We start from the raw sequence: 23,616 nt of genomic DNA, 5'->3' as shown, positions 1-23,616 counted from the left end.
AATTAAAAGTATTCATTAGGATCATTTCATAGGCCTACGTGTCATTTTACAGTATTTTAATTGTGTTTTATTACATCTTCAAATATATTAGATTATATGATAATTATTACTGATGCATACATGTATAAGTGTAATTTATACTCAGTTGGATGATCAGAGGTGTTGGGCAGTTTAATCGGCAAAGCCCCCAGTCTCATGAGGACGTTTCTGGACATAGTCAGACCCTAAGAATGTTTTTCGGTGTGAAACAATTGAAAAGTAAATCTGTCACTAATCTAAGAAATTATAAATTATGTTAAGGAATGAAATAAAATATTAAAGTGCATTGAAAACACACACTTTTGTTAAAGACAATAAGACTGCAGGGAGGAAAAGTTCCTAAACAAAGGTTTATTTTGAAAGGGTCAACCGGAAAGTGTAGGTTGCTTAGAAACCAGGTGGTGTTTCGGTTCGTGTTGTTATTTAAGATGTCGAGCAGGGATCCTTTCTCCTCTCCAAAGTTAGAAAACGAGTTCAGCCTCAGCGGCTTCAGACCGCAGCTGGTGAGTTTATTTATCTATATTTAAACTTTCATTCCATATATTTAAACTTTCATTCCACATATATTTAAAACTTCATTCCATATATTCAAACTTTATTTATTATATTCAAACTTTCATTCCATATATTGAAAAAATGTATTCAATATATTCGTGCTTCATATTATAAATATACATTGTTATACTAAATTCCCTAAGGGTGTGCCATATATTGTTAATAAATCTTTATATGTTTACCTGATGTTTGTTTACCTAATGATAATAACTCACTTGTTTATTAATGTTTATCTGATGTGAATGTAGATTAGCTACTGATAACTCACTAATGTGCATTGTTAATTTGATATTAATGTAGTTTAGCTGCTGAAACCTCACTTGTTTATTAATGTTTATCCGATGTGAATGTAGATTAGCTACTGATAATAACTCGATTCTGTTTCTTAATGTGTTTGTAGTTTACCTACTGATAACTCACTTGTGTTTATTGATGTTAATCTGAAGTTAATGATGCTGTTGGTGTCCAGAGTGTTGTAGTCTAATGGCTACACCATTGCTCTTGCTTCAAGTGTTCTACTACATTTGCAGGATTATAAAGCATATCCAATGTTTGATCCTCTGAAATGTATTAGTCCAATACAGATTAAAATGACCCTCAGCAATGAGTGACCCATCATGCGATGCCAATTTAGTTTAACTTACATCAATTTGTTTTGTAAACTTGAATTCATTTCTCCTGCCCTCCTCCTGTGAAGAGACAAACATGCAAGAAACCAACACACCTCTCCCAGACTGAGGAACCGTGGAGTCGCCTCTATGATAGAGCAACTTTGTCCAGCACCAGACGCAGTGTTATGTCCGATGAGCTCCAGGTGAGCTCCAGCCAGGGTGGGTTCACCTTCTCTTATACAGCCAAAACTATATTATTAAATGCACCACTCGTCTTCTTTACCTCAGGCTCCGAACGACAGCCTCGACTTCCATCTAAACTCAGTCTATGATCACAACAAGGACCTCTTCTATAAAAAGAACCAGACTTTATATCAGAAGGAGAGCGTGTCCGAGGACCACAGGTGGGTGTTTGTGGTGGTGGACCGGCTCATTGGCTTCACTCTGGCTTTTCTGGATTCTCTTAAACTGTGTTAATAATTTTTTTATCATACTTTACAGGAAACATGAAAACGAAAATCTGCAGAAAACAGAAGAGAGAGACATCATCGTGTGGGTCGACCCACAGAGGCGCTCAATTCACAGCATCAAGTGACACATGGAGGAAGTTCAGTGAAAATAAAATTCCCAACATTTATCACCACCGCAGATAACGCCTTTGTTCAGAAACTAATATTGAGCAATGCTTCTGATTCAGATCGATGAGTCTGGAGGAAAGTGTTTCTTAAATACCTGAGGGTGAACATGGGCGGCTTCTTTTCTACATGAAGCTTTGGGTACTTATCTAAAAGCGTTTTTGAATCACTTGCTTTTCTAAAAGACACACGCTGAACACTGAAAGGTGACTGATGGTGATTTGATCTGATAAAACCCTTGAACCACAAATATCTTGATAAACACTGAACATCTTTTCGAATAAAAATAAACATTTATCTCACTCTTCCAATTCATGACTAAGATATTTAAATTTTGTCTTCACTTCTGTGCCGATTGAAAGATATGTCATAAACAAAGAGACACAAATGGTTAGTTAAAATAGCAGGAATGTATTTTCATGCAAATCCTATTTTTCAGTTAAATAGTTACCTACTTGATGCTGCAATGCAGACTGAATGAGGTTTTCAAGTCAGATATAAAATGAAAAATAAATATACCAATTTTAAATAGAAACAGCAGAACATTTTATTCAAATATATAAATATGCAAGGAACTGTTGCACATATTAACATTTTGCTGGATGGACTAACAAATGTGCAAACGCTGCAACAAATCCACTCAAGGATTATTTTTCTCTCAGTAAACCAGTTTTCTAAATATCAGTCACATTTAATATGAAAAATTACCTCAGTATAAATCTATAACCTCGTCTTTCAAATGCTCAATTGTACATTTGTTCATTGTACATTTTGGATGGATTCATGTCCGGGCTGTTCTGTGCAACGCCCGTCTGATGAAGGCCTTCTCGTCCCACTGGTTGGGAGGAAGCATGTAGGGGCCGTTATGGACAAACAGGATGGTCATCTCCTCGGCGTACTGGAGATTCTGCAGCAGCTGGAGACGCACAGCGGGAGAAGAAGTTCAGGAAAAAGAAGAGCACAGATTCGTGTGCATAAACATAATACAGCAGGTAGACAGCTTACAACAGAACATTTACAAACGGCATTAACTGACTTTTTGGTCATTAACTGCAGCAGGACACATCAGTTGCCGGCTTACACATCCATCCAGATATGAAGCAAGTTGAACATTTCATTTAGAACCATGTGTCTGGCAATATTTACTCTAAATTCTGTCTCTTTAGCAGCTTAATTCTCCACTATGTTCACCAACTAGTTGCTAACACTGTTGTTGTTTCTGGTTTGGGTCTGTCACTATGAGCAACATCTTTTAATAACAAATTCAGTGGAGATATTCCGATACCAGCTTCAGAAAGGCCTCTGGTAATGCTCAAAATCCCAGGTCGGGCATCGACGGGGATGTGAATCTTTCTCTTTAAAGTATATTAGTTTCACTAAATAATATAATAAAAGAGCAATTTTCTTTTCCCATAAATCACTTCTTCTTTGCCGCTCCAAAAGAGCAGCTGCATTGCACTGCCACTGGAGAGTACAGCTTTTAGAGCAGCAAAGACATGTCTGGTAGTGGCGTGTTAGCATGAGCTAGCTAAAATGTCAGCAATTTGGAAATATTTCACCCTGGAAAGTCCCTCATGTAAAATGGCGATGTGTACCATATGCAAGTCTTACAACCAGAAAACTCTGGAACAAGCATTCTGTTGTTGAAAATGCAGGTTTTCGGTTATAAATGTCGAACTAGATAATAAAAGATGTTCTATGATATTTATTCTCTATATGTATTGGTTTTTCACAGGGTTTAACCTGAGCCAGGCCAAACAACAACGATAGCAATAATCACTTCAATACAGGGTTAGTAGCATACGGCTGTTAAAATATGTTGTTTTGTTAAATGCAGATCTGTACTCGGTATCTGGAATACTTAAAATCCAAGCATTGTAATCAGTATCAGGAAGGGGAAATGGTGTCGGGACATTCCGAATATACAGATGTACAGACACGCAATGAGTTCAGACTCTTGACTCATTAGAAGGTAACAACACTCACTTTGGGTGTTATGAAAAAGTACTGGGACGTGGTCTCTTTGCAGGCTGTTCGGACGACAATGTCAAAGACTCTCCTCTCATTTACAGGATCCATCCCCTACACACAGAAGAGAAACAGACTCTGTGAGCAAACAAGTGAGCAGTGACGCTGGATTCACATTTTTGAGATACTCAAAAACTCTTGACTCTAAAAATCAAGGAGCGTAAAAAGGGTGACAAAAGAATCAATCAATATGTACAATTACAAATTTGTTATGAAATTATTGAATACAGGAAGTGTGTATGAACTTTTGATCCTTTCAAATCAGTCTGCATCATTGTTCATTTTGGAGACACAGAGAAAAATGACAAGATTGACGCTTTGCTAATCAGAAATCGTTCATGTCAAATCAAAGCAAAATCCTTTTTCCCCACTGCGGTCAGGGTTTATCATCTTTCTTCCACTTCTTTGAACTTTTCTGTTTTCATATTTCAAACACCAAGTATTTTGTAGGCACTCTGAGGTCAGAGTTTGTTCTATATACACACTTGGATTATATTTATATAATTATTTACTAACAAACTTCTTAGTCTTTGGTGTGATTGTGTTTGTGTGTGTGTTAGCTACCTGGTTGATCTCATCCACCACTCTGAAGGGGCAGAGGTTGAGCTCCTGCAGGGCCATGAGGTAGAGCATAGTGGTGACGCTCCGCTCTCCTCCGCTCTGATGGTGGGCCGTCAGCTCGTGAAGCTGACTGCTGCTGTGAAACTTAACCCGAATACGGATCCCATATTTGTCGTACTCCTCCTGCAGTGGACAAACAGCTTTGTCACTGTGTTGATATAATAACATTATTCCAGACGCCTTCTATGAATGCTCCTATTCTTCCCTTTTATTTTTCTTCAGTCCTCTTGCAAGAATTAGTGTGGGATCCACTATTCAGAGGTTAGTTGTACAACAAAGCACAGTTTGAACTGGCTGATGTTTCAGTTGTAGCACATATGCTGTGCTGAGTATAAGAGAAATGTGTATAAAACAAAACATTCAAAATTTTTAATTTGACATGCATGAATGTTCACATTTTGCTTATTACTGAAACGTGGGACACAGACGTGGTGGAATGGTGGAAATCAAGGGTTACATTTTATGCCCAGTCCACATCGTAAGTGGCACGCGTGTGTCAGAAAGCAACCACACTGATTCAGTTGCCTATTGTTTCCATGTAACGCACGCACTTTACAGCAAAATAGACAGTGAAAAGGATCTTTCACCACAGTTTCAATGTCAGTGGAATATGTCACATTATGTCCTGTACCGGTTTCAAAGTAAAAGCACTCAAGCTAGCACTCTAGCCGGAACCATCATTCGCTGCACATGCACCCTGTGCGACTCAGACATTAAGGTTTTTAAAAAGGCCATATATAAAATTTTTAAATACATTTGTGCCCAATTTATCAAAAAAAAAAAATCCTTTAATCAAGAGTGTGTCTGTATTTACCTCATTCTCCGTGTGCAGATCGACCTCACCTGCACACTGCATGGAGCGGAAGAAGTCGCTGAACTTGATGTTTATCTGTTCAACAAGCTGCTTCAGAGGGTTCAGCCAACATTCCTTCGCCTGTGACACAAACAACGTCTCTATACATACATTTATACACAAGGTGGCATTTCTGTCATATTAGGAAGAACAGACTGAACCATTATTTGAAAAAGAACTGTATAAAAATAATACAAAATAAATAATAATAATAGAAAGTTGCAGACCTCAGCTATGCTCTGTCGGTAGGTGTCTAGAGCTTTGCTCTTATCTTGCAGCTCTTTCTCCAGGTTTTTGATCTCCTGCTCTCTTTTGTTGTACTCGTCAACAACCTTCACAGCAGAAAGAATTAACAGGACAAACATTAACACTCTGGAAAACACAACAAATAATTAGCTGGGCATAAAACTCCTCATTTGTTCTGATCACACTTTTCTGTAGAGATTTCTTATATAGCAGTTTAATGGGTCCAAATCATTACACAAGCATTTAAATCATTTATGAACATTTTTCCTAACTATTGGTGCAACGATTTATCTCATGACTTTACAAATACTTCAATTTGGAAGATACTGCCAATCGTGAAAGAAAATGATCTGTATTTCTTCCATGATTTCCAGGCTAAGAAAGACTTCTAACTGCCTTCTGAGAATGAACATAATTGAGTTTGTAAAACATTGAGCGCTCCTGATTCTTACACTTTCACTGAGGCCAGTGAAGCCCTCGGCTCTGGAGTGCTCCTCATTCAGCATGGCATCGATCTCGTCCAGTGTGTCTGGCAGCTTAGTGAATGCCTGCATTAACATAACATGAACCATTAACATTTTATAAAGCATTTTTAATCATATTTTTTATGATGAAAAGTTGTTCACAGTTGTGATTATTCTGCATTACAGGCTAATCGTCTAGAAGCATAGAAGGGAATGCAGTGATTAGACTGTTCAGCCCTTACGTTACACAGGTCTTCAGGTAAGGACTCATTAGGCTGCAGCCTACAGATCGACTTCCCTCTCTTCAACAGGCCTTTGCATTGTTCTGTCAGCTGAACCTTCCTCTGCTCCAGACGCTGGCACTTTTGCTGCAAGAACACAAGGACATTTAATCTATTTAGAACGGATGCGTGAATATACCTTTAAAACCAGGTGAGATGTTTGCATGCTCCTCCCTACGTCTACATCACAACGCGAGTCACTAAGCTGGGCCGAGAGGATGAATCATACCTGTATAATTTAAAATAATCGTCAGTGTTGTGTTTAATTGCAGCGTCATCTGTTCACAGCTTCCTTTCGTCCTGACGTACCTGAACTCAACACCAGCTGGCCAATCACAGCACACTGGGCTTTAAAGCTGGGGGTCAGAAGCTGAATCTGGCTGCGAGATTCTCCTGCTGCTGCAGCAGTGAATACAATAAAAAAAACTAAAGCGTTTTCTGAACTTTGGAGCCTGTAAACCTATTCAACTAGTGCCCCTAATTCAAATTATGAACCCCAAAAACGAGCATAATAGGTCTCCCATTTAAAATTTTCTTCAGACAATGGCTGACGATCTAAGCAAGTGGAGTGTTGAAGCAGATTACAGCAGTGTTTAATTGACATAAAAATGACAAAACATATTTTTTTTATGTTTATGACATTTGGGAAAGAGGCAATGTTTTACAATCAAAGCCAAATATTGAAGCTATCAAATGTTTTTTTAATTTCATGCCTCTATCTGCTTCAAAGGCTGAAAAATAAAAGTATTTTTGAATGTTGGCAATTCGGTTCGTCAGAAAACCCTCAGGTTTAGGTGGTTGTTTTCAAACAATGCTCAGGCTTTAGAGTGTGATTTGTTCAGTGCCTTAGGTCTTAATAGATTGATATAAGCCAGTGAAATAAATGAGGGAATATCGTGGAGAGCCCCGCAGGACAAATGCTGACATGACTCCTGTTCCTTTCGGTGAGCAATGTTTATCAATCCACCCTGCCTCCAACTTATATGTGAAACACTTACATCCGTGGACTTAAGTTCCGAGGCACCTTCTCTACAGTCATTCTCCAGCTTGGCCTTCTCTTCCGTCAGCCCCACTGTGTCCAGAGCCAGGTACACCTTCTCTATAGTGAGCTTGGCTCTCAGCTACAAAAGATCACGATGACAGTCAAAGACATGAAGACAGACAAAGGCAAGAGAAATCATGAGGATAGGTGTGCATTCTTAGAAAAATGACATGAAAAAGCAATATTCTTAAAAATCCAATCATAATCTAATCCAATTATAAACCGTCTTTCTCTGCATTTGGTTAATAATGCAAGACCTAATATCTGCTAGAAAGTTATTGTAGATCTAGCTAAATGCTACAGTGTAATAAAGACAGATATCACATAAAAAAAAGAAGGGAGGAGGGCACAGACAGAAAATGTCAGAAACGTCATCTTGCCACAGCTATTATTGTGTAACAACCTAATGTAGCCATACCTTCATTTGGGCCATGAACTCTGCCACGATGGAAACCTTCTGTGAATTGACAGCTGCAATTTTCTCTTTAATCCCCTCCTCAATCTGATTCAGGTTAATGACATTGTGCTCCATATGCCGGAGACTAAACACACGAGGAGGGAGACAACATATAAAGGCTGGTTTATTCTTGTGCATAAAATCGACACCGACTGCAACTGCTACAATGTCTCTCACTGGCCAAACAAGCACAAAAAAACACCCTTTTATTCTGAAATAAGTTCATTGACCTTACACATCATCTCCTCTGATATCTCTCTTTTCTGCCTTGCATTATAAAGGTAACTGGTGTTCCACATTTTTTGGTCCACTCATTTTCACTCGCCATTGTTTGAAATACACACACAATGACAAAGTAACCCCGATGCCAATAAGACCCTGTTCAGACCTGGTGTTCCAATCCGTCCTAAGTGATCTGATCACAAGTGGTCAGCACTATGTTCAGGTCTGAACACATCAAAATCCGTCCTCAATGTGTCCTGAGATCCGATCACTCAGAGCACAACCGGAGGGGGTCTAGGATGCATGTGGCCTCATTCTTTTAGCTGCGTGTCCTGGGCCTCATATGAAGAACCACCTATTCAACTGATGCCCTCTGACCCGCTACAGTTTCGCAATTAACCTAACAGATCTTTACAATTCTCAGCGCCCAACACAATTTTTTTCCCCCCAAATGGGTAAGATAGATCTGCGGCTCATTGGTTTTATCAGTCCCTCCTGACGCTGCTTTGTCATCAGTCACATCTGTAACTTCAAACTGGGTAAAAACAACATAACTTGGTCTTCGTAAACAAAAATGACAGTCGTGAGTATTTGCATATAGAGCAGGAAAGTGAAAGTAACATCTGATCATAAGTCGTCAAAGCAGGACACATTCAGGACACATTGTCAGTGAAGCTGTGAACAGACAAACTTGATGCTGTTTTGTGATTGGATCTCTGAGGACCGATGTGTAATACCAGGTCGGAACAGGGCCTTAGTGTTTTTATACACCAAGTATAAATGTTCACAATGGTGAAGTGTAAATCAGCCTTAACACGTCTTTAAAGAGATCACCAAAAACTTAAGTTATGTAAACACAAGACATTACTGTTCATGTTACACCACAGACATACCTGTCTTGTTTGGTACTGATTTTCTGCTCCAGTTGTCTCTTTTTGCCCTTGACTTCAGAGAGATGCTTTTTCTCGGCCAACAACTCATTGTCTCGACGATCCAGGACGGTGACTTCCTTCTGCAGGGCCTTGATCCGTTCTTCAATGTCTCGTAACTTCAGTTCACAGGCCTGGTCACAGTGGGTGTTAACAATGAAGCTCTTGACAGACATTTCTTAAGGCACAGTACAGATCGAGAAATGCCAGATTTCCTACTAACAAATCATTAAAGAAAAGTGTTTGGGTTGTGCTAAGATATTTGCTGCAGCAGCTCACCTTCATCTGCTGCTCCAGCTCCTGTTTCCCCTCAGCATCCACAGTGATATTGAGGAACTGAGAAGGGTTCACTGCAGAGTTGCTGGTGATCATCTTTTTAGAGTACTGAGACCTCTTCACCGTGTACCTCTCCTCTGTCGTGTATAACACCTTGAGGTAGGGCTCCTCAATCACCTTTGAGAGAGAAAATGCACAGAAAGTTTGGCAGATACTAGCGCTCACCCAACTTGAAAATTAAACCAGACAGACCAATTCAATTTTATGGGTGGTGCATTTTTACAGACATCACCGACATCCAGTACATCCTGTTTCTAACATCATAATTTCTCTGTTGTTCTGTTCTGAAGACTATTATGTGGAAAGACAGACGTACCGTTTTGATCAATGCTTTGGTTTGATCATTGCCAACTGGGACATCATGCACTTTGTACTGGTGACAAAGGAAACTCATCACCTCATCAGGAGCATCGAACATCTCACGCAGGTAGGAGTAGAACCCGAAACGCCTGCGAATATGTACATATTTTTTTAATTTGTACGAAACTTAATGGTCTAAAACAGAGATAAAATCATACAAATAAAGAGACCTACACAAATGTATACAGTTCATGTTGATTTTATTCCTCATTACACTAATTATTTTTCTCTCACCTCAGAGATTCAATACGTAGGGATGGCTGCTCGTTAGAACAAGATTTATCCGGGGCAGAAATGGAATTCACCTTCAAGTTCAATTTGTCACGGACCTGAGGGTAAAGAGTGTACAGTTTTGGATTTGGGAGGGTACAACTCCGAACACTAAGTTGGGATCGTCGGACGTTAAGGTTAAATAGAATTTGCGCTCTGTATAGCGCTGACCTCAGTCATGAACGTCTCCATGTCGTCTCTCCTCTGGAAGACAAACGACCGCAGGTCGCGGAACGGGATGTGAGTTTCCACATACTTGGCGAAACAAGGATCTTTGACATTGATCTGACAAATAATGAAAGAATTAATACACGGCTCCATAACTGATTTTTTTTAAAAATATCATCACAATACTGATCAGTAAACCAACCAGGTTTCAGTTTCTTAAGGGAAAGTGTCCTTACTTGTTAACATTATTATTCCCATTTACCTCAGATTTTACCTCTGAACCCAACTGAACTGAACTCACTTATCTTTATCTTGTGTGCATTTTGTATGTACAGTATTTGAAAAATAGAAATCTGCTTACAACTATATTATAGTGTGTTATTATCCATTTATTAAATGTTCTGAAACAATACTAAACATGGCGGTTTATGTGAATTGTTCCCCACATGGTTCACTGATACTCACCATCAGCATCATGGGCTCATAAACATTCCCAGTAAACATATTTCTGTTCTGCCTGAGCCACTGAAGAGCAGAATGTGTGTCCCTGTGGCGTCCTCGCAGCTTTTCCTCTTTGGCGTTCATCATGTTGGTCATGTCATTGAGCTTCCTCTCCAACACTGGCAATGAAAATGAATAAACATAATCTACATGAAACCAACTCTGTGTGTTACAGACAAAGGCAGAGCTCAAGTCCCTGAGTAAGCAGCATTGTAATGTGGTCCAGAGGACACTGTGGACAACACTCACTCTTGGACTCAGCAAAGACGTTGTCCCTCTCCCTTCGAAGGTCGGCCTTCTCTCCTTCAATCTTGGCTCTCTCCTCCTGGATGCTTCTCAGCTCGACATTGATGGCATTGATCTGAGGCGTCACATCTGGATGATCGCCGACTTTGGCGAGCTCTGTCTTCAAGTCATCGATCGTACGTCTGGTGTTGCTGAGTCGCTTCTGTTGGTCTTCCGCCTCCTTTTGCTTGAGATTCAGTATTTGTTTAGTATCGTCGATCTGCAAAGGAGAGTTGTTATTCATTATGAAAAACATACAGCTGCAGATCAAGGCTACTTTGTACTCCGATATGGACAACTTAAAAGATATTAGGTGGGACTATACTGTACTAACATAGCATACTATTTTCAAATTAACTGAAATAATTTGAAACCTCCTCAAAAAACTAATATTTGCTGTTAATTTGCTTGATTACATAAACAAATGTTTACGTGAGCATTCTTGGCTGCTGAATCTGAGATGGAAGTATGTTTAGTATATGATGACATGTTTGTGTTCTTCACACGGTTAAAAAACTGATTCAAATTTGACTTTCAATGTTTTGTTCAGTCACAAAGATGAAGTCTTACCTCTTTTTCTTTTCCATCCAACTGATCTTGTTTCTGTTTGCACCTGTTTGATGCTTCTTTGATGGCGGCAGTCTGAAAAATGTTAAGCTCATGTTAACTGTCATGACATCACAAATAATACATTTCAGTGTTCATTTCACTGTAGAGAAACATACTGACAACCCAGGCCTTTGATTTCTAATAACAATATTAAACCAAAAATGTTATAAGTCATTTTATTTATTCCTGATTTACACATAATTATTTTACATTTAAGAAATATACTCAGTCTATAGTCATGGGTACCAGCATGAGACAATAACTCTTCATTGAATGTTAATGTCTAGTACATTGATTATAAAACTACATCTAAAGAAGTAGACAAGTTTAATTCAAGTGTATTCTACAGCTCTGCAGAAAACATAACTTCCCACATTTCTTCTTTAAGACCTGACTGTGATACATCACTCGGAGTCTATCAATATTTGCCTTTTTACCTTAGCCTTTATTTGTGCATCGGTGGGCTTCAGTTTGTCGTCAATCTGCTGGATCTTCCTCAGCATGGGTGTCTGGGCCTGCTTCAGGGCAGAGAGCTGCCTTTTAGCCTCATCTCGCTCCCTCTTTGCATCTTCCAGCTCCTTACGGGTGGCCTCATACTCCTAAAGCCAGAGGGAAGGAATTCAGTGTAGTCCGACTGCGTACAATGTTCAGTTGTCTCCCTTTCTCGTGTTTTTGTTTCAACCACTCACCACCCACGGTTTCTTCTTCTGAAGCAGCAGGATCACGTCAAGATGTCTCTTCTTTTCGTAGTAACGGTTCACATCGAGTTTGTCCCTCTCGTGCCTCTGCTTGGCCTTCTCCATGAAGCTGACCTTGTCTTTCACAGAGTTCTAAAAGGGAAACAAACCACAGCCGACACTGATATACCTGTAGGTGCCAGAAGCAAAATGGTCTTTATATTTATTTTTTAAGACAGATACAATATTTTTTTTAAAGAATCGATGATGTAGAACTGTGATTTTGTTTTGTGACTACAGTACAGAAGCCAAAGAAATTACAACTATGTTTAATGTTTACACATACACCTTTATGTATTTATATATATAAATAAACACAATTGTTCTTGTATTTTTGTAGCTCTTGAAATAGTACTGAGTTTTCAACAAAAGAAAAATTGTATCCAAAGCAATTCCCCTTAAATAAAGCTCTTGGTTTACCTCCAGTTCTCGTTCCTTGTTGCGAAAGTTTTTGAGCTTACAGTGGTACTCGTACATCTCTGGTGGTCCCACTGACTTCTCAGTTGCTTCTAGCAACTCAATTTTGGACATTTTGGCAAACTCTCCCACCTTTTCCTATAAGGACAAACCAGCCACATCAATGGAAAATGGTGAGTAAAAAGTTATCGGATGTGGCTTTTAAGAAAAACATGAGCTTTTAACTTCTTCGACGTAAGAAATTACAGCACACATAATTCTGTGCTGTTCAACTGTCTTGCCACATAACAGGATTAATTAAGCATAACGTCATACCTGAGGCAGAAACTGGCAGAGGTTGCTAACTTGGATGTGCAGAGCTTTAACCTCCTCTTCCACAGTTTTCTGGTTACTGGGTCTTCCATTCAACATCCACTGAGACTGATTGTTCTCCACGTGGATCTCTCTGTGGATCACCACGTTACCACCAACTTTGTACCTTCAATAACAACAAGGAGTGTGCTCCAACAATCAGGTAAACATAGCACTGGTAAAAATGGACAGAATGTTATTCAAATATTATTCATTAGATCATGACATGGCTGATGTAACATGTTTTTTTTTTGCTAAATTACATCACAAAGTTAATATCGACATGCTTTCTAAACTGGTTCCTCAGAACCATCAGAACAAACGCAACACAAATGGATTCCATTGACTATATCTAAAAGCTTACTTTTCCTAGTAACAACAGTGTGTGTGTGTGTGTGTGTGTGTGTGTGTGTGCAATTGATTTTACATAACTCACAGTTCAATCTCAATAAATCCCTTAGTGCAGCCACGTTTGACATAAAGCCCAACCTACAAAAAACCAACAAAGAAAGAGACAAATCTTTTTAACAGGCATCATAATTATCAAAAGTATTTGTCGGCTAATATAAGTTTATAAAAATTAGACTGGGTGATTCTTGCTGTGCAAGAGGACGATGAATGACATTCAAATAACAGTGTATTAAAAAAAGAACAGTTGTGCTGTTCCTCTCAGATGAAAACCTACATGTCAGCCTTGTATGACGCAATTGAAGAAACCAAGGCCTGATAAAATGTAACTACAGTGTTGCTCTGCTGTTTACCTTGTCGCCTCTGCCCAGGATAGCGGTCTTGCCTGCCAGGCCCAGACAGATGGCACAAACAATGCTGGACTTGCCAGTTCCATTAGCTCCAACAATCATGTTCAGATTAGGTCCAGGATGCACCACAGAGAGGTCATAGGTTCTGTAAAAGTTCAAAACAGATATTAAAAGGTTTTCCTGCAGTGTTTTACAACAGACATGGGAGACCTTTTTCTGAAATAAAGAGCCCCTCTACTGACAATATAAATAAATCAATGAGAGCAGTTCCATTTCATGTAGCATAAGTTCAGGGCTTGATCTACAGACTAAACTGATCATAAGACGTGATGTGCCTCTGCTAAACAATCTACTCAGGGAAATGCTGCAAATCTCCTTGATTTGATACTTAATGCTTAATATTTGATTATCTGCATCCGCTGGGTGTCTGTCTGTGAAGAAGCGACGCACCAATTATTATCCAAAGATTTTCAAGACCCTGCAACGTGATACTCAGGCACTGGACGTCTCCTCACTTGCCCGCACCGTTACCTCTTTGAAAAACGGCTTGTCACAAAAGTGCAATGATAGGTTGGGCCGGGAGGTTTGTTTCTCAGGGATGTAAGGACACATTCATCGGCCGCATTTTAAAGTGCCACGCAATGGCTTTTCGTATGCAGCCTCCCAAGGATGCAGCCCTTGAATTGAGACACATCTACAGTCTATGGGGGAAATGATCACTTGAACTTAAATTACTTAACGTGACTGAGATCAACTTTGAGATCGTTTTATTTTACGTGTATTTTCATTTTTTTTGTTTGGTCCATGCCCCATCCACTCACATGGAGGAGGCGGGGTTTATGGGCTTTAGGGCAGCCGGCTACCGGGGGTCGTTTCTTTGGCTTCACTTTGAGGAGCAGACACATCGTCCATCTTCACTAACAGTCTTCTGCTTTAGCTCTGTAAGTGCACGACTGTGTCCTGCTCACACAGAGGCCAGATCACCCGGATGTCACAGGCAGACATGTTAGCTTAGCAGCGCAGCTAGCACCGGTCCTAGTTGTTGACTGACCGTTGAGGGGAGGTAACTTACAGGAAGTTTTTCATGGTGATGCGAAGAATGGATCCTTCAACGAAGCGATCCTCCCCCTCGAGCCTGTCCGTGAACATGCCGCTGGTCTCTGAGCTGTATGAGGACCGCGGCCGTTTGACGGACGCCGCCATGGTTAAAAGAAGTTAAAAGAAAAACACCAGCTTCCTGTTTGTAGCGCTACATGTGATTGTCTCCCTCCCGCGCTTTGCCCCGTTGTTGTTGACAGCTGGTTGGACAATGTGGGTCATGTGTGTTTAGGTCGACGTCGTCGTAAAAACTCACGTTCATTATCGCGAGATCTCAGAAATTTCCTGCTGATCATCAACCTCTCGACTCACATTGTACAACTTTATTGGATGTTTAACGTGATTTAAATGTGCTAAAGATGCTCAGTGCACATTTTGTGCGTCGGCTATGGTTTTTCTGCTTCTCTTAAACCTCATATTTAGTTTATTTCGTATTTTGAAAACGTGTTCTTTGTTGTTAATTCATTATTTGTTTCGCTTATTTCCATATTCATATAGGCCAAGTAAAATAAACTGTTTATATAGGTTTTTCCTCTTCTGACAATGTAAAAGCAGTTAAGTAAAAAAAAGTGTGTTGCACCCTCAGATTTTATGCATTTTTGTATCTGTAAAGATGACAAAAGCAAAGAAATCTCGTATAAAATAATGTAATGTATAAGTAATATTAACTTAAGTTAGTGTTTCATGAAACATTTTCCAATCACTTATCCTGAACTATCCTTCAATCTACCACTGGTGATATGAGTTTGATATGGACGTCTGTAAAAACAATTCCAAATAATGTAAACCCATGTACAAAATTACTCTGGTTTGATCACAAACAAAATCAAAACAAATCCATATTTAAATTCTAAACTTCACAGTTCAAATGTAGTTGGTTACCAGTCCATAAATATTGTACAAGTAATAGAATAAAAAGTGTAGACAATGCGTTATTGATTATACTTGTGAGTTATATGCAATAAAAATAAATTACTTTTTGCTGCTATTTTGGATGAAGACAAAGATTTTATTTGAAATGGAGAAATTACACACAAATAAAAAGTAATAAATAAAAAGCAACAAAATGTAATATCGTAAAATCAAACAAAGCTTTTGATTTAAACTTATTTACTAATACTTCTTGGTTACATACCTGTGACCGGGCCTGATATGATGGATTGTGTGTACACTCAGTAGTAAAACCTGCAATCACCTTTTTCTGATAAGATCATTAGGCCACTTGGGGGCAGCGAAACAAGTTGCGTCACCAGAAGTATACTACTACAAATAAAGTTTGATTTATTCTCCACTGAGGACTAAGGGGGGAAGAGCTTCTAAAATAAGAGCACAGAGGCACAATAACACCAAGTCCATGTAAAAACAGCAGACTGAGTCAGTATAGCTTTCTTCCTTTGAATCAAACCTTAAACGTACTTTTATCAAACTACATTCCCTGATTTTACCCATTTCTAGTTTGTATTATTGTAATGGATGGTAATACATAATTTGTCACGTTAGTTTATCTTTTTTAAATGGCTCATTCGATGTTATTTTACTTGTTTTTATTTGTGAAGTGCTTTGTGTAATATATATACACACGAGATATTAAGAGGTTTGTTTTGATCAGGTCACGAGGCAAACTGTGAAAATGGGCTAAACAAATACAAATTGATTTACATCATTTAATCTTGGTTGATATTGACTGATAAGAACATTATATCTTAGGAGTTTTTTGCCAAGTTATAGGTAAAATCATTTATATTCATTTATATCTTGCATTTCTTTGTGAGGCTAAACACGAGTTTCTGTCCGTCTCAGGTAAAAACCAGGTAAACCCCTCGACGCTTCTCACATCATGGCGGCATCTTGGAACGAGAGAAGTTTCAAACACAGTCCAGGGCCCCCCCTCCCCCCTTCCTCCGCACTGCTGCTGCTGTTGTGGTTTGATCAGAATCGCCTCTTTACTCATTGTCCAAAGCGGAGGTTTGAGATGAACTCAACAACGCAGTGAACTAGTATATCTGATCAACTCATCACCTCGAACCACAACAAGAAGCAGTGGAAGGCTCTAAGCTTTTCGTGATGCCGCTGCTCATCGCCTCGGAGGCTCGCGAGCGTTTTTCCTATCATTTCCGATCAGAGCCGAGCCGAGCACCGACCGGATCAAATAAGATCACTGTGTAGATTTTTAGAACAAAAACACACTCTCACACACACGCATACGACAAACTCACTCACACAAGCAGTCAACACACGCGCTCTCTCTCTTTCACACACGCCATTCATACTATGGAGGACCCGGAACTTCCGGGGCGCATTTTATATCACATGGCCGCAAAGACTCATGGGAGAAACTAAAACAGGAAGTATAGTGACCTCGTGTGGCCATTAACGGAAACGATCTTCTCCTCTTTCTCCTTTTATTCGATATTACTTACTATTAAATGTAGAAATTACAGTTTTACAGCCTAAGAAACACACACACAAAGTTCAATATTTTAATAACAAAATTAACTTCCCAGCACAAATGTTGGGTTTAAATATAGAAAAACAACAAAACAAGACCAAAACAGGATAAAACACAATGTTATAGGCACAGTAAATAAAAAGATAAGTAAACAGCAAGTTGCAGCTGTATGTCTGTAAGTGTATTTTAAGAAGAGTGCTTTATGTTACCTTTTAATCATGTTATATTCTTTTATTTGATCTTGTTTTTACTCTTTTCTCACCTGTAATTTTTTTATTTCTCTGTAAAGTACGATTAGTGAATAAATAGAAAATTAAAACTATACATATCTATCTGTCGCTATCTATCAACAACTCTCTGTCAGTCCAAGTATTTTCTGGACACAGCTCATACACAGCCTGGGAAGAAGAAAAAAAACGGAACCTGGATTGAAAGTCGAAACAGGATTAACAAGATTAAAAATGTGAACACTGAATGAACTTTGAATGAATCCACGTGTCATACTGTGTACGTACATACAAATACACGTACATATACACTTTTGAACCTGCTGTGTCTATCGTTGAGGTGCATATACAGTCATGTACAATAAGTACACAAAGAGACCTCATGCATGCACATCTGTTTTGTTTGTTCCGTTGCTTTTAATCATTTTTTCATCTGTTTTATCCATTCGCTTTCGTTGAGTTTGCCATTTAAGAGAAAAAGGCTTTTGCTGAAAGCTCTGTATGCGTCCCATCAGTTGTAGGATGTATGTAACTGTACAGTATGTAATAATAATGTGTATTGTCCCAATAGATGAACAAAAAAGAAGCTACATAAAAATACATAAACAAAGCCTGTGTCGTGTCATTTTATTTTGAAGTGGTACAAACACATTCTTGATGCTCAGAAACCATGTAGATAGACAAAGATTGTGTGTTGCAAAAGGAAGAGAGTCTTGTGAGAACATTTTGAAAATGTTGCCACAAAGTTTTGATTATTTCCGTCTCTATGTAAACAATATGCAAACACAGAACCATATATTTTATCTCATGGTTATGCCTGAACGCATGTCTCCAAGAACCGACGAACCTAGAGCAAAGGGATTCCGACCATTTTATACGAAGCACAGTATGTTGTTTAGCCTGAAAACCTTTATGGTTGGAGTCTCAGTCAGTATTAATGGGCTCGGCGGTGGAGGAATCTGGTAATAGTGCCGTGCCACGTTGGATTTAAGCTGCATTTCTGTCGGTGGCAATTAACTAATCTAGCGTCCTGTGACCTGTTGGGGTTGTGAGGTAATCTTGAATGCCGTAAGGAGATTTCAGCGTCTACTACCACTATTGACTACTTCCAGGCGGAGTCCGAGGCTCCCTCGTGAACAGCAGCATGTTGGACTCGAGCACGGAAAGAAACACACAGCAGACAAACAGGCTACGTGAGGAGCTGTGATTCTTTCTATCAAAAAATGGACTGAAACAGGTTCACTGCTGCTGCACCGAAACAGTGGACCTCCACCTTCCTGCCATGGAGGGGTCAACTGCAAAAAAAGTGAGTTCTTGCAAGTTGATTTCTGAGGCCTTCACTACTGTCTGAGTGACAGGTCAGTGTCTGGTCTGGTGGCCGTCTGTCACAGGTTTAGTTGAATTCAGGTCAGGATTTGACTTTAACCTGAGAGAGGTAACAGACAAGGCTTATTTTGACTTTTATACAATGTGTCCAACAGACCTTATATTCCTCTTCATATGATTAACAATATAAATCGTCTTGACACAGGACACCTTCACTGGGACAATCAACCACTCACAATCTCTATCTATTTAATAATGTCATTTAAATTAAAAAAAATATGAGTTGTCACTAGATATTGTTCTCCATATCTAAAGATTTATTTTCTAATTGTGGATAAATTCTTCCTTCGTTCTCAGATCACTGTTGTACCACTTCAGAAAACTGATAGAGCCACATCTTGCTTGTGAACATGTGACTCATGTGACTTTTTAAAACCCAATTTTAAAACATGGTCACATAGTCTTCACTATGGGGTCAAAAATGAACTGTATTTTTTCTTTAGCTACTATCAGATATGCAGCTCGAACACTAAAATGCAAAACATAAATATTGCGTTTATGTATTTTAGGGTTAAAGCATCTTTAATGGTTATGACAAAACAATTCAGAGTGCCTGCGCAAGAGAGAAGGAGAAGCTTTGAGACATGAGGCTGAGTGATTTTGCTGGAATCCATCCCAGCCCTGGATCTTCTGTAGGACAGCTTATGAAGAGAAAAACATGTAGTCTCTCTGAGAAAGGCTAGACAACAACAAGCATCTGCCATCTGTTCCCGGCTCAGTGTGATCCTTTCCTCAAAGTTATCTGGTTTCAGAGGGTGTGGCAGAGGTATTGTTACCATAGGACGTTATATCATAGTGAACTTAATCAAGATATTTACATCATGTTCTTCCTAATCACTCAATATAACTATATTCATTACAGTGTGGTTAAACCTAACGTTACTGTTCCTCTGACGGTCAGAGTTACGTCACCTCCGGGCTCCAAGTAAACACAGCTCACCTGCTTAAGCAGCACAGCAGGCACTGTCGCTTTTAGCCTTTATCTGATTACGCCCTCGGTCCAGTCAGGTGAAGATCAAAACACCATCAACATGTTTAACTCTGTCAAATGACTAACAGCGCATCTTTTCTTTTTCTACTTTCACACGACAGAAACCAGGATATGGGCGTCACAAAAAAGGTACTTTAATGCACAATTGCTCCAAAAATAATAGAAGTAAAACTAAAACAAACATGCACACGGCTGACAGCACTGTGGATTTCAATATGAAGTATCAACTATTTAACCCATGAAATGCTGTAGATCAATCAGTCTGATTAAACGACTGATTGATTGATTTGTTTGTTAAAACAAGCTTGAACCTGATTAAATTAAGTCGAGTTCCATTATATTTTAGCGATGCTTAAGTTTGGAATTGTCATTGTTTTTTTCTCTTTGATTAATTTGACTTTGTGAGTCAAATTAATCAAGAACATACAAACACTGATAATCAGTTATAGTAGGGTCACGTTTTTTAACTTTGTTTATTGCATGTTGGTAGAATGTGTGGCCTGTGAAGAGTTGAAGGAACAGATTGTGACATTCGCTGCTTTGTGTTCCTCAGAGAATTCTGCAGGCCACCAGCTACTGTCCCGTCAGTCCAAGGCAGACAGCAGCGGTGATGAGACCGTCCACCCCAGGAAGCTGAACGGCTCCTCAGCGGACCCACCGACCTACCAGAACCTGCACCGCGAGCTGCTGCTCAGCCACAAAAGGTACAGGAGATCAAACATTAAAAACACCATTGATCTTCTCAGCATCAGAGATGGAGCAGGGCATGGTGGGACTGTGTTTGTGTGTACTGACCTTGCAGGGGCCTGGTGCTGGAGGAGAAACCTGAGCTTAAGCGAGTGTTGGAGCAGCGCAGACTGGAGCTGCACAGGGAGGAGGAGATGGCTCAACGGCGGCCCTCAGATCTGGAGACGGAGCTCCGCAAGAGGCAGCAGAAGCTGCAAGAGGTCAGATATAACACAAAGCTGGGAGACATCTAACAAAAACATTATGAAATACAAATAAATTATCTTTGGCCTAAACACACAATTGTTGCGGGTGTTACCATAAGGGTTTGACAAGGCAGGGAGTTTATGGGCCAATGCAAGTACTCAGTAGTGGAAATTATAACTTTTACAACGTAGTTAGTGTACTTGAGTACACTTATGATGTACTCACACTTTGAGTTTTTTCATTTTCTGTTATGTCGTGTTGGAACTTTTGTTTCATGAGGAAATTTGTTTTATTGCCCAAATAATATTTAACAGATGTCAGTACTGGTTAAAGATTGAACCAGTGTCTCCCAACCTTTGGTGACTGTGGCCCTCACAAAAAGCCCCATGTAGTGCGGCCCCTTGTCACGTGTTCATGTGTCTATGAGTTGTTAGTCCCATAAATTCCACCCTTACACTGACTCGGGCTCTGTTTTGCTAGTACGAGCAGGAGGAGATCAGGCAGAGGGAGAACCAGCAGAAGATCCCAGAGTTTGTCCGTGTGAAGGACAACCTGAGGCGCACTCAGACGTCAGAGCAGTGAGGCCTCCAGGCTCCCATCAGCCCCTGCAGCATCTCACCATAGTGGCCCTGAATGTTTCTGTTCACTGTTTTGTGAGTTATATGTTTGATTGACATATGTGACTCACATGTGATTCTCATAAAAAAAAAAAGATGCACTTTCTGACTTTACATCTCTTTGTGGATTTAAATAACATTTGAATACCAGAATTTGTTTAAGGACAAACCAGGAAATGTATAATCCACATTTAGAATTGTCCTGGTTCTGTTTCTGATGTTTGAGTGGAAGTGCTTATTTTTTTATCATTAGTATGTATTTATTTATAATACATATCAATTTGGATCAACAATTGTTAAGGAAGAAGCTGCTACTGTTCAGAGGCTGGATTTTTTTATGTTTTCTATAATAATTATAAAAATCTGTTTTTTCAAATTCACTTCTCATGCTTCTTCGGGGTCACATCAGTCAAGCCTCATTCTTACTTTAATAGACCACTGTTATGAAATTGCTCACAGACACATTTCAACAGAACTGATTTGCATCAATAGAAACCCTGCCCAGTGCTACAGATTTGCATGTTTGTTTATTTGTTTCGGTCATGACTTTTTATTTGTAGCGTGTCCGTGTTCTGTGGAAATAAAAGGCTTTATGGTTTGCAGAAATGCAACTGTTTTGTTGGAAACAATTCAGAGCACTGGGGACTGATTTGCATGCAGATCTTCTCCCCGAGGACTCTCACGCTTCTTTCACATGGATGTGGGATTTTGTTTAATTAGCTGATCCTTTCATTCCATCACGGGACGAGAGGAGAAAGCACAGGCCATCTGGAGGAGGCTTTTCAGGATACACAGGCCAGGAATACCCAAGGGCCTGGTTAAAGCACCAGAGACATTTGGGGTAGTCAGTGAAGCCACCGGCTGCAGGCAAATAAAAGTCGCATTTCAACATAAAATCAATCGTGAAAGAAGTAGTCGGATCTATTGCTAGTAAAGTAAAACTATCAATATCAATTAGAAATATCTTATACAAGTAATACTGCTGTGTTTAAAACTGTACTTTGTAAATGCATTAAAAACTGCACTGTCGAGGTGGATATAATTTTAATTTACAATATATATATATATATATACATTATTTTTTATATTCTCATGATTTTATGATGTACTTTACTGCAATCAATAATAATGTGTAATAGGCTCATCACATTTGAATGTAAAAGCTGAATCTTTGGTTATATAAATATATATAAATATATTATAAATATAGTGGAGTAAAAAGTACTTCCCTGTGAAATGTAGTGGAGGCAGCAGTTATATCTATAAAGGGTTCATAGCTGTAATCAATGGCTCTGTTAATAAATCATTGACTAATGCTTTATAGATCACGCATTTGCCAGGTCTTGGAAATTCCTCCTCCAATATGGCACCTTTTTTGTGTGTGTCATTAGGGCGACCCCTCCAGTGGGAAGCTTGACCAGTCACCTTCGGGAAAAGGGCATCTGGACCAAAATTGAGTTACAATCAGATTATTAAAATCTAAAAACTTGATGTGTTATTAGAAGCCTTTCTACTGTATTTACATTTACAGGTGGCTGACTAACGTTTGCTGATAGCTTATTTTAAAAAAAGAGAAACCCTGTGAAATGTATTAATGACTTACTAACGTCAGACTTTATGGTTTGGAGGGTTCTCGCTGATAAACTTAAGTGTCATGATGAGGGAGGATATTCCACAAAACTGGCAACCAAAATATGATCATGTTCAATGACATACAATTGATCCATAAAATAGTACTAAACAATCTATTGACCATTAATAAAACAAATAATGTTTTTCATTTACACAGCCCATATTCACAAATCACAATGGACCTGATTTGGCTTAAAAAAAGTGCATTAACCATCGATCACCGTTTATAAGGACATTTTAAATTGTGTCCTTATGGTAAATGGAAACTAAATAATTAAACACTATAGTTGCTTTTGGCCGCTTTACATAAAAATAAAGTCAAAGAAAAAGAGAAAGAGATCAAATGCAAGAAACACAATAGATAAATATTTGCATGTGTAGTAATCAAAAGTGCATTAGTGTCTATTGAGTGGTCTTTGAAAGTCTTCTGGGATGAAGGGTGGCTCATCATCATAGTTTTCATAGTGAGTGTGGTCTGGTTCAACACTCACATTTACTTGCCAGCTGT

The 23,616-nt window shown here is 39.1% G+C and overlaps 3 protein-coding genes and 1 non-coding gene across 4 annotated transcripts; 2 read left to right on the top strand and 2 right to left on the bottom strand.

The window, feature by feature from the left end:
* The first annotated feature begins 421 nt into the window (after positions 1 to 421).
* Positions 422 to 2,151, top strand: cfap276 (cilia and flagella associated protein 276). Its single transcript, XM_035159497.2, has 4 exons — positions 422 to 542; positions 1,292 to 1,408; positions 1,494 to 1,609; positions 1,707 to 2,151. Exons 1-4 carry the CDS (start codon positions 468 to 470, stop codon positions 1,798 to 1,800), a joined length of 402 nt encoding a protein of 133 aa, XP_035015388.1. The 5' UTR covers positions 422 to 467; the 3' UTR covers positions 1,801 to 2,151.
* Positions 2,152 to 2,362: 211 nt separating this feature from the next.
* smc5 (structural maintenance of chromosomes 5) lies at positions 2,363 to 15,103 on the bottom strand. Its single transcript, XM_035159495.2, has 24 exons — positions 14,848 to 15,103; positions 13,779 to 13,920; positions 13,454 to 13,506; positions 12,982 to 13,144; positions 12,670 to 12,804; positions 12,202 to 12,342; positions 11,950 to 12,111; positions 11,474 to 11,545; positions 10,868 to 11,123; positions 10,583 to 10,737; positions 10,121 to 10,234; positions 9,914 to 10,008; positions 9,636 to 9,768; positions 9,263 to 9,436; positions 8,948 to 9,117; positions 7,794 to 7,917; positions 7,332 to 7,454; positions 6,295 to 6,420; positions 6,041 to 6,136; positions 5,570 to 5,674; positions 5,304 to 5,423; positions 4,433 to 4,612; positions 3,827 to 3,922; positions 2,363 to 2,756 (listed from the first exon to the last, which is right to left on the bottom strand). Exons 1-24 carry the CDS (start codon positions 14,976 to 14,978, stop codon positions 2,622 to 2,624), a joined length of 3,201 nt encoding a protein of 1,066 aa, XP_035015386.2. The 5' UTR covers positions 14,979 to 15,103; the 3' UTR covers positions 2,363 to 2,621.
* Positions 15,104 to 16,797: 1,694 nt separating this feature from the next.
* On the bottom strand, positions 16,798 to 17,195 carry LOC118111723. Its single transcript, XR_004697140.1, has one exon. It is a non-coding gene; the product is annotated as a small Cajal body-specific RNA 2 (non-coding RNA).
* A 1,433-nt stretch (positions 17,196 to 18,628) lies between these two features.
* zgc:195245 (uncharacterized protein LOC565483 homolog) lies at positions 18,629 to 22,082 on the top strand. Its single transcript, XM_035159641.2, has 5 exons — positions 18,629 to 18,855; positions 20,028 to 20,055; positions 20,480 to 20,630; positions 20,729 to 20,873; positions 21,340 to 22,082. Exons 1-5 carry the CDS (start codon positions 18,832 to 18,834, stop codon positions 21,439 to 21,441), a joined length of 450 nt encoding a protein of 149 aa, XP_035015532.1. The 5' UTR covers positions 18,629 to 18,831; the 3' UTR covers positions 21,442 to 22,082.
* The last annotated feature ends 1,534 nt before the right edge of the window (positions 22,083 to 23,616 follow it).

This window comes from Hippoglossus stenolepis, chromosome 6, assembly GCF_022539355.2.
Source record: "Hippoglossus stenolepis isolate QCI-W04-F060 chromosome 6, HSTE1.2, whole genome shotgun sequence".
NCBI lineage: Eukaryota > Metazoa > Chordata > Actinopteri > Pleuronectiformes > Pleuronectidae > Hippoglossus > Hippoglossus stenolepis.
Note: the sequence above shows the minus strand (reverse complement) of the source record. Positions and strands in the feature narration are given on the sequence as shown.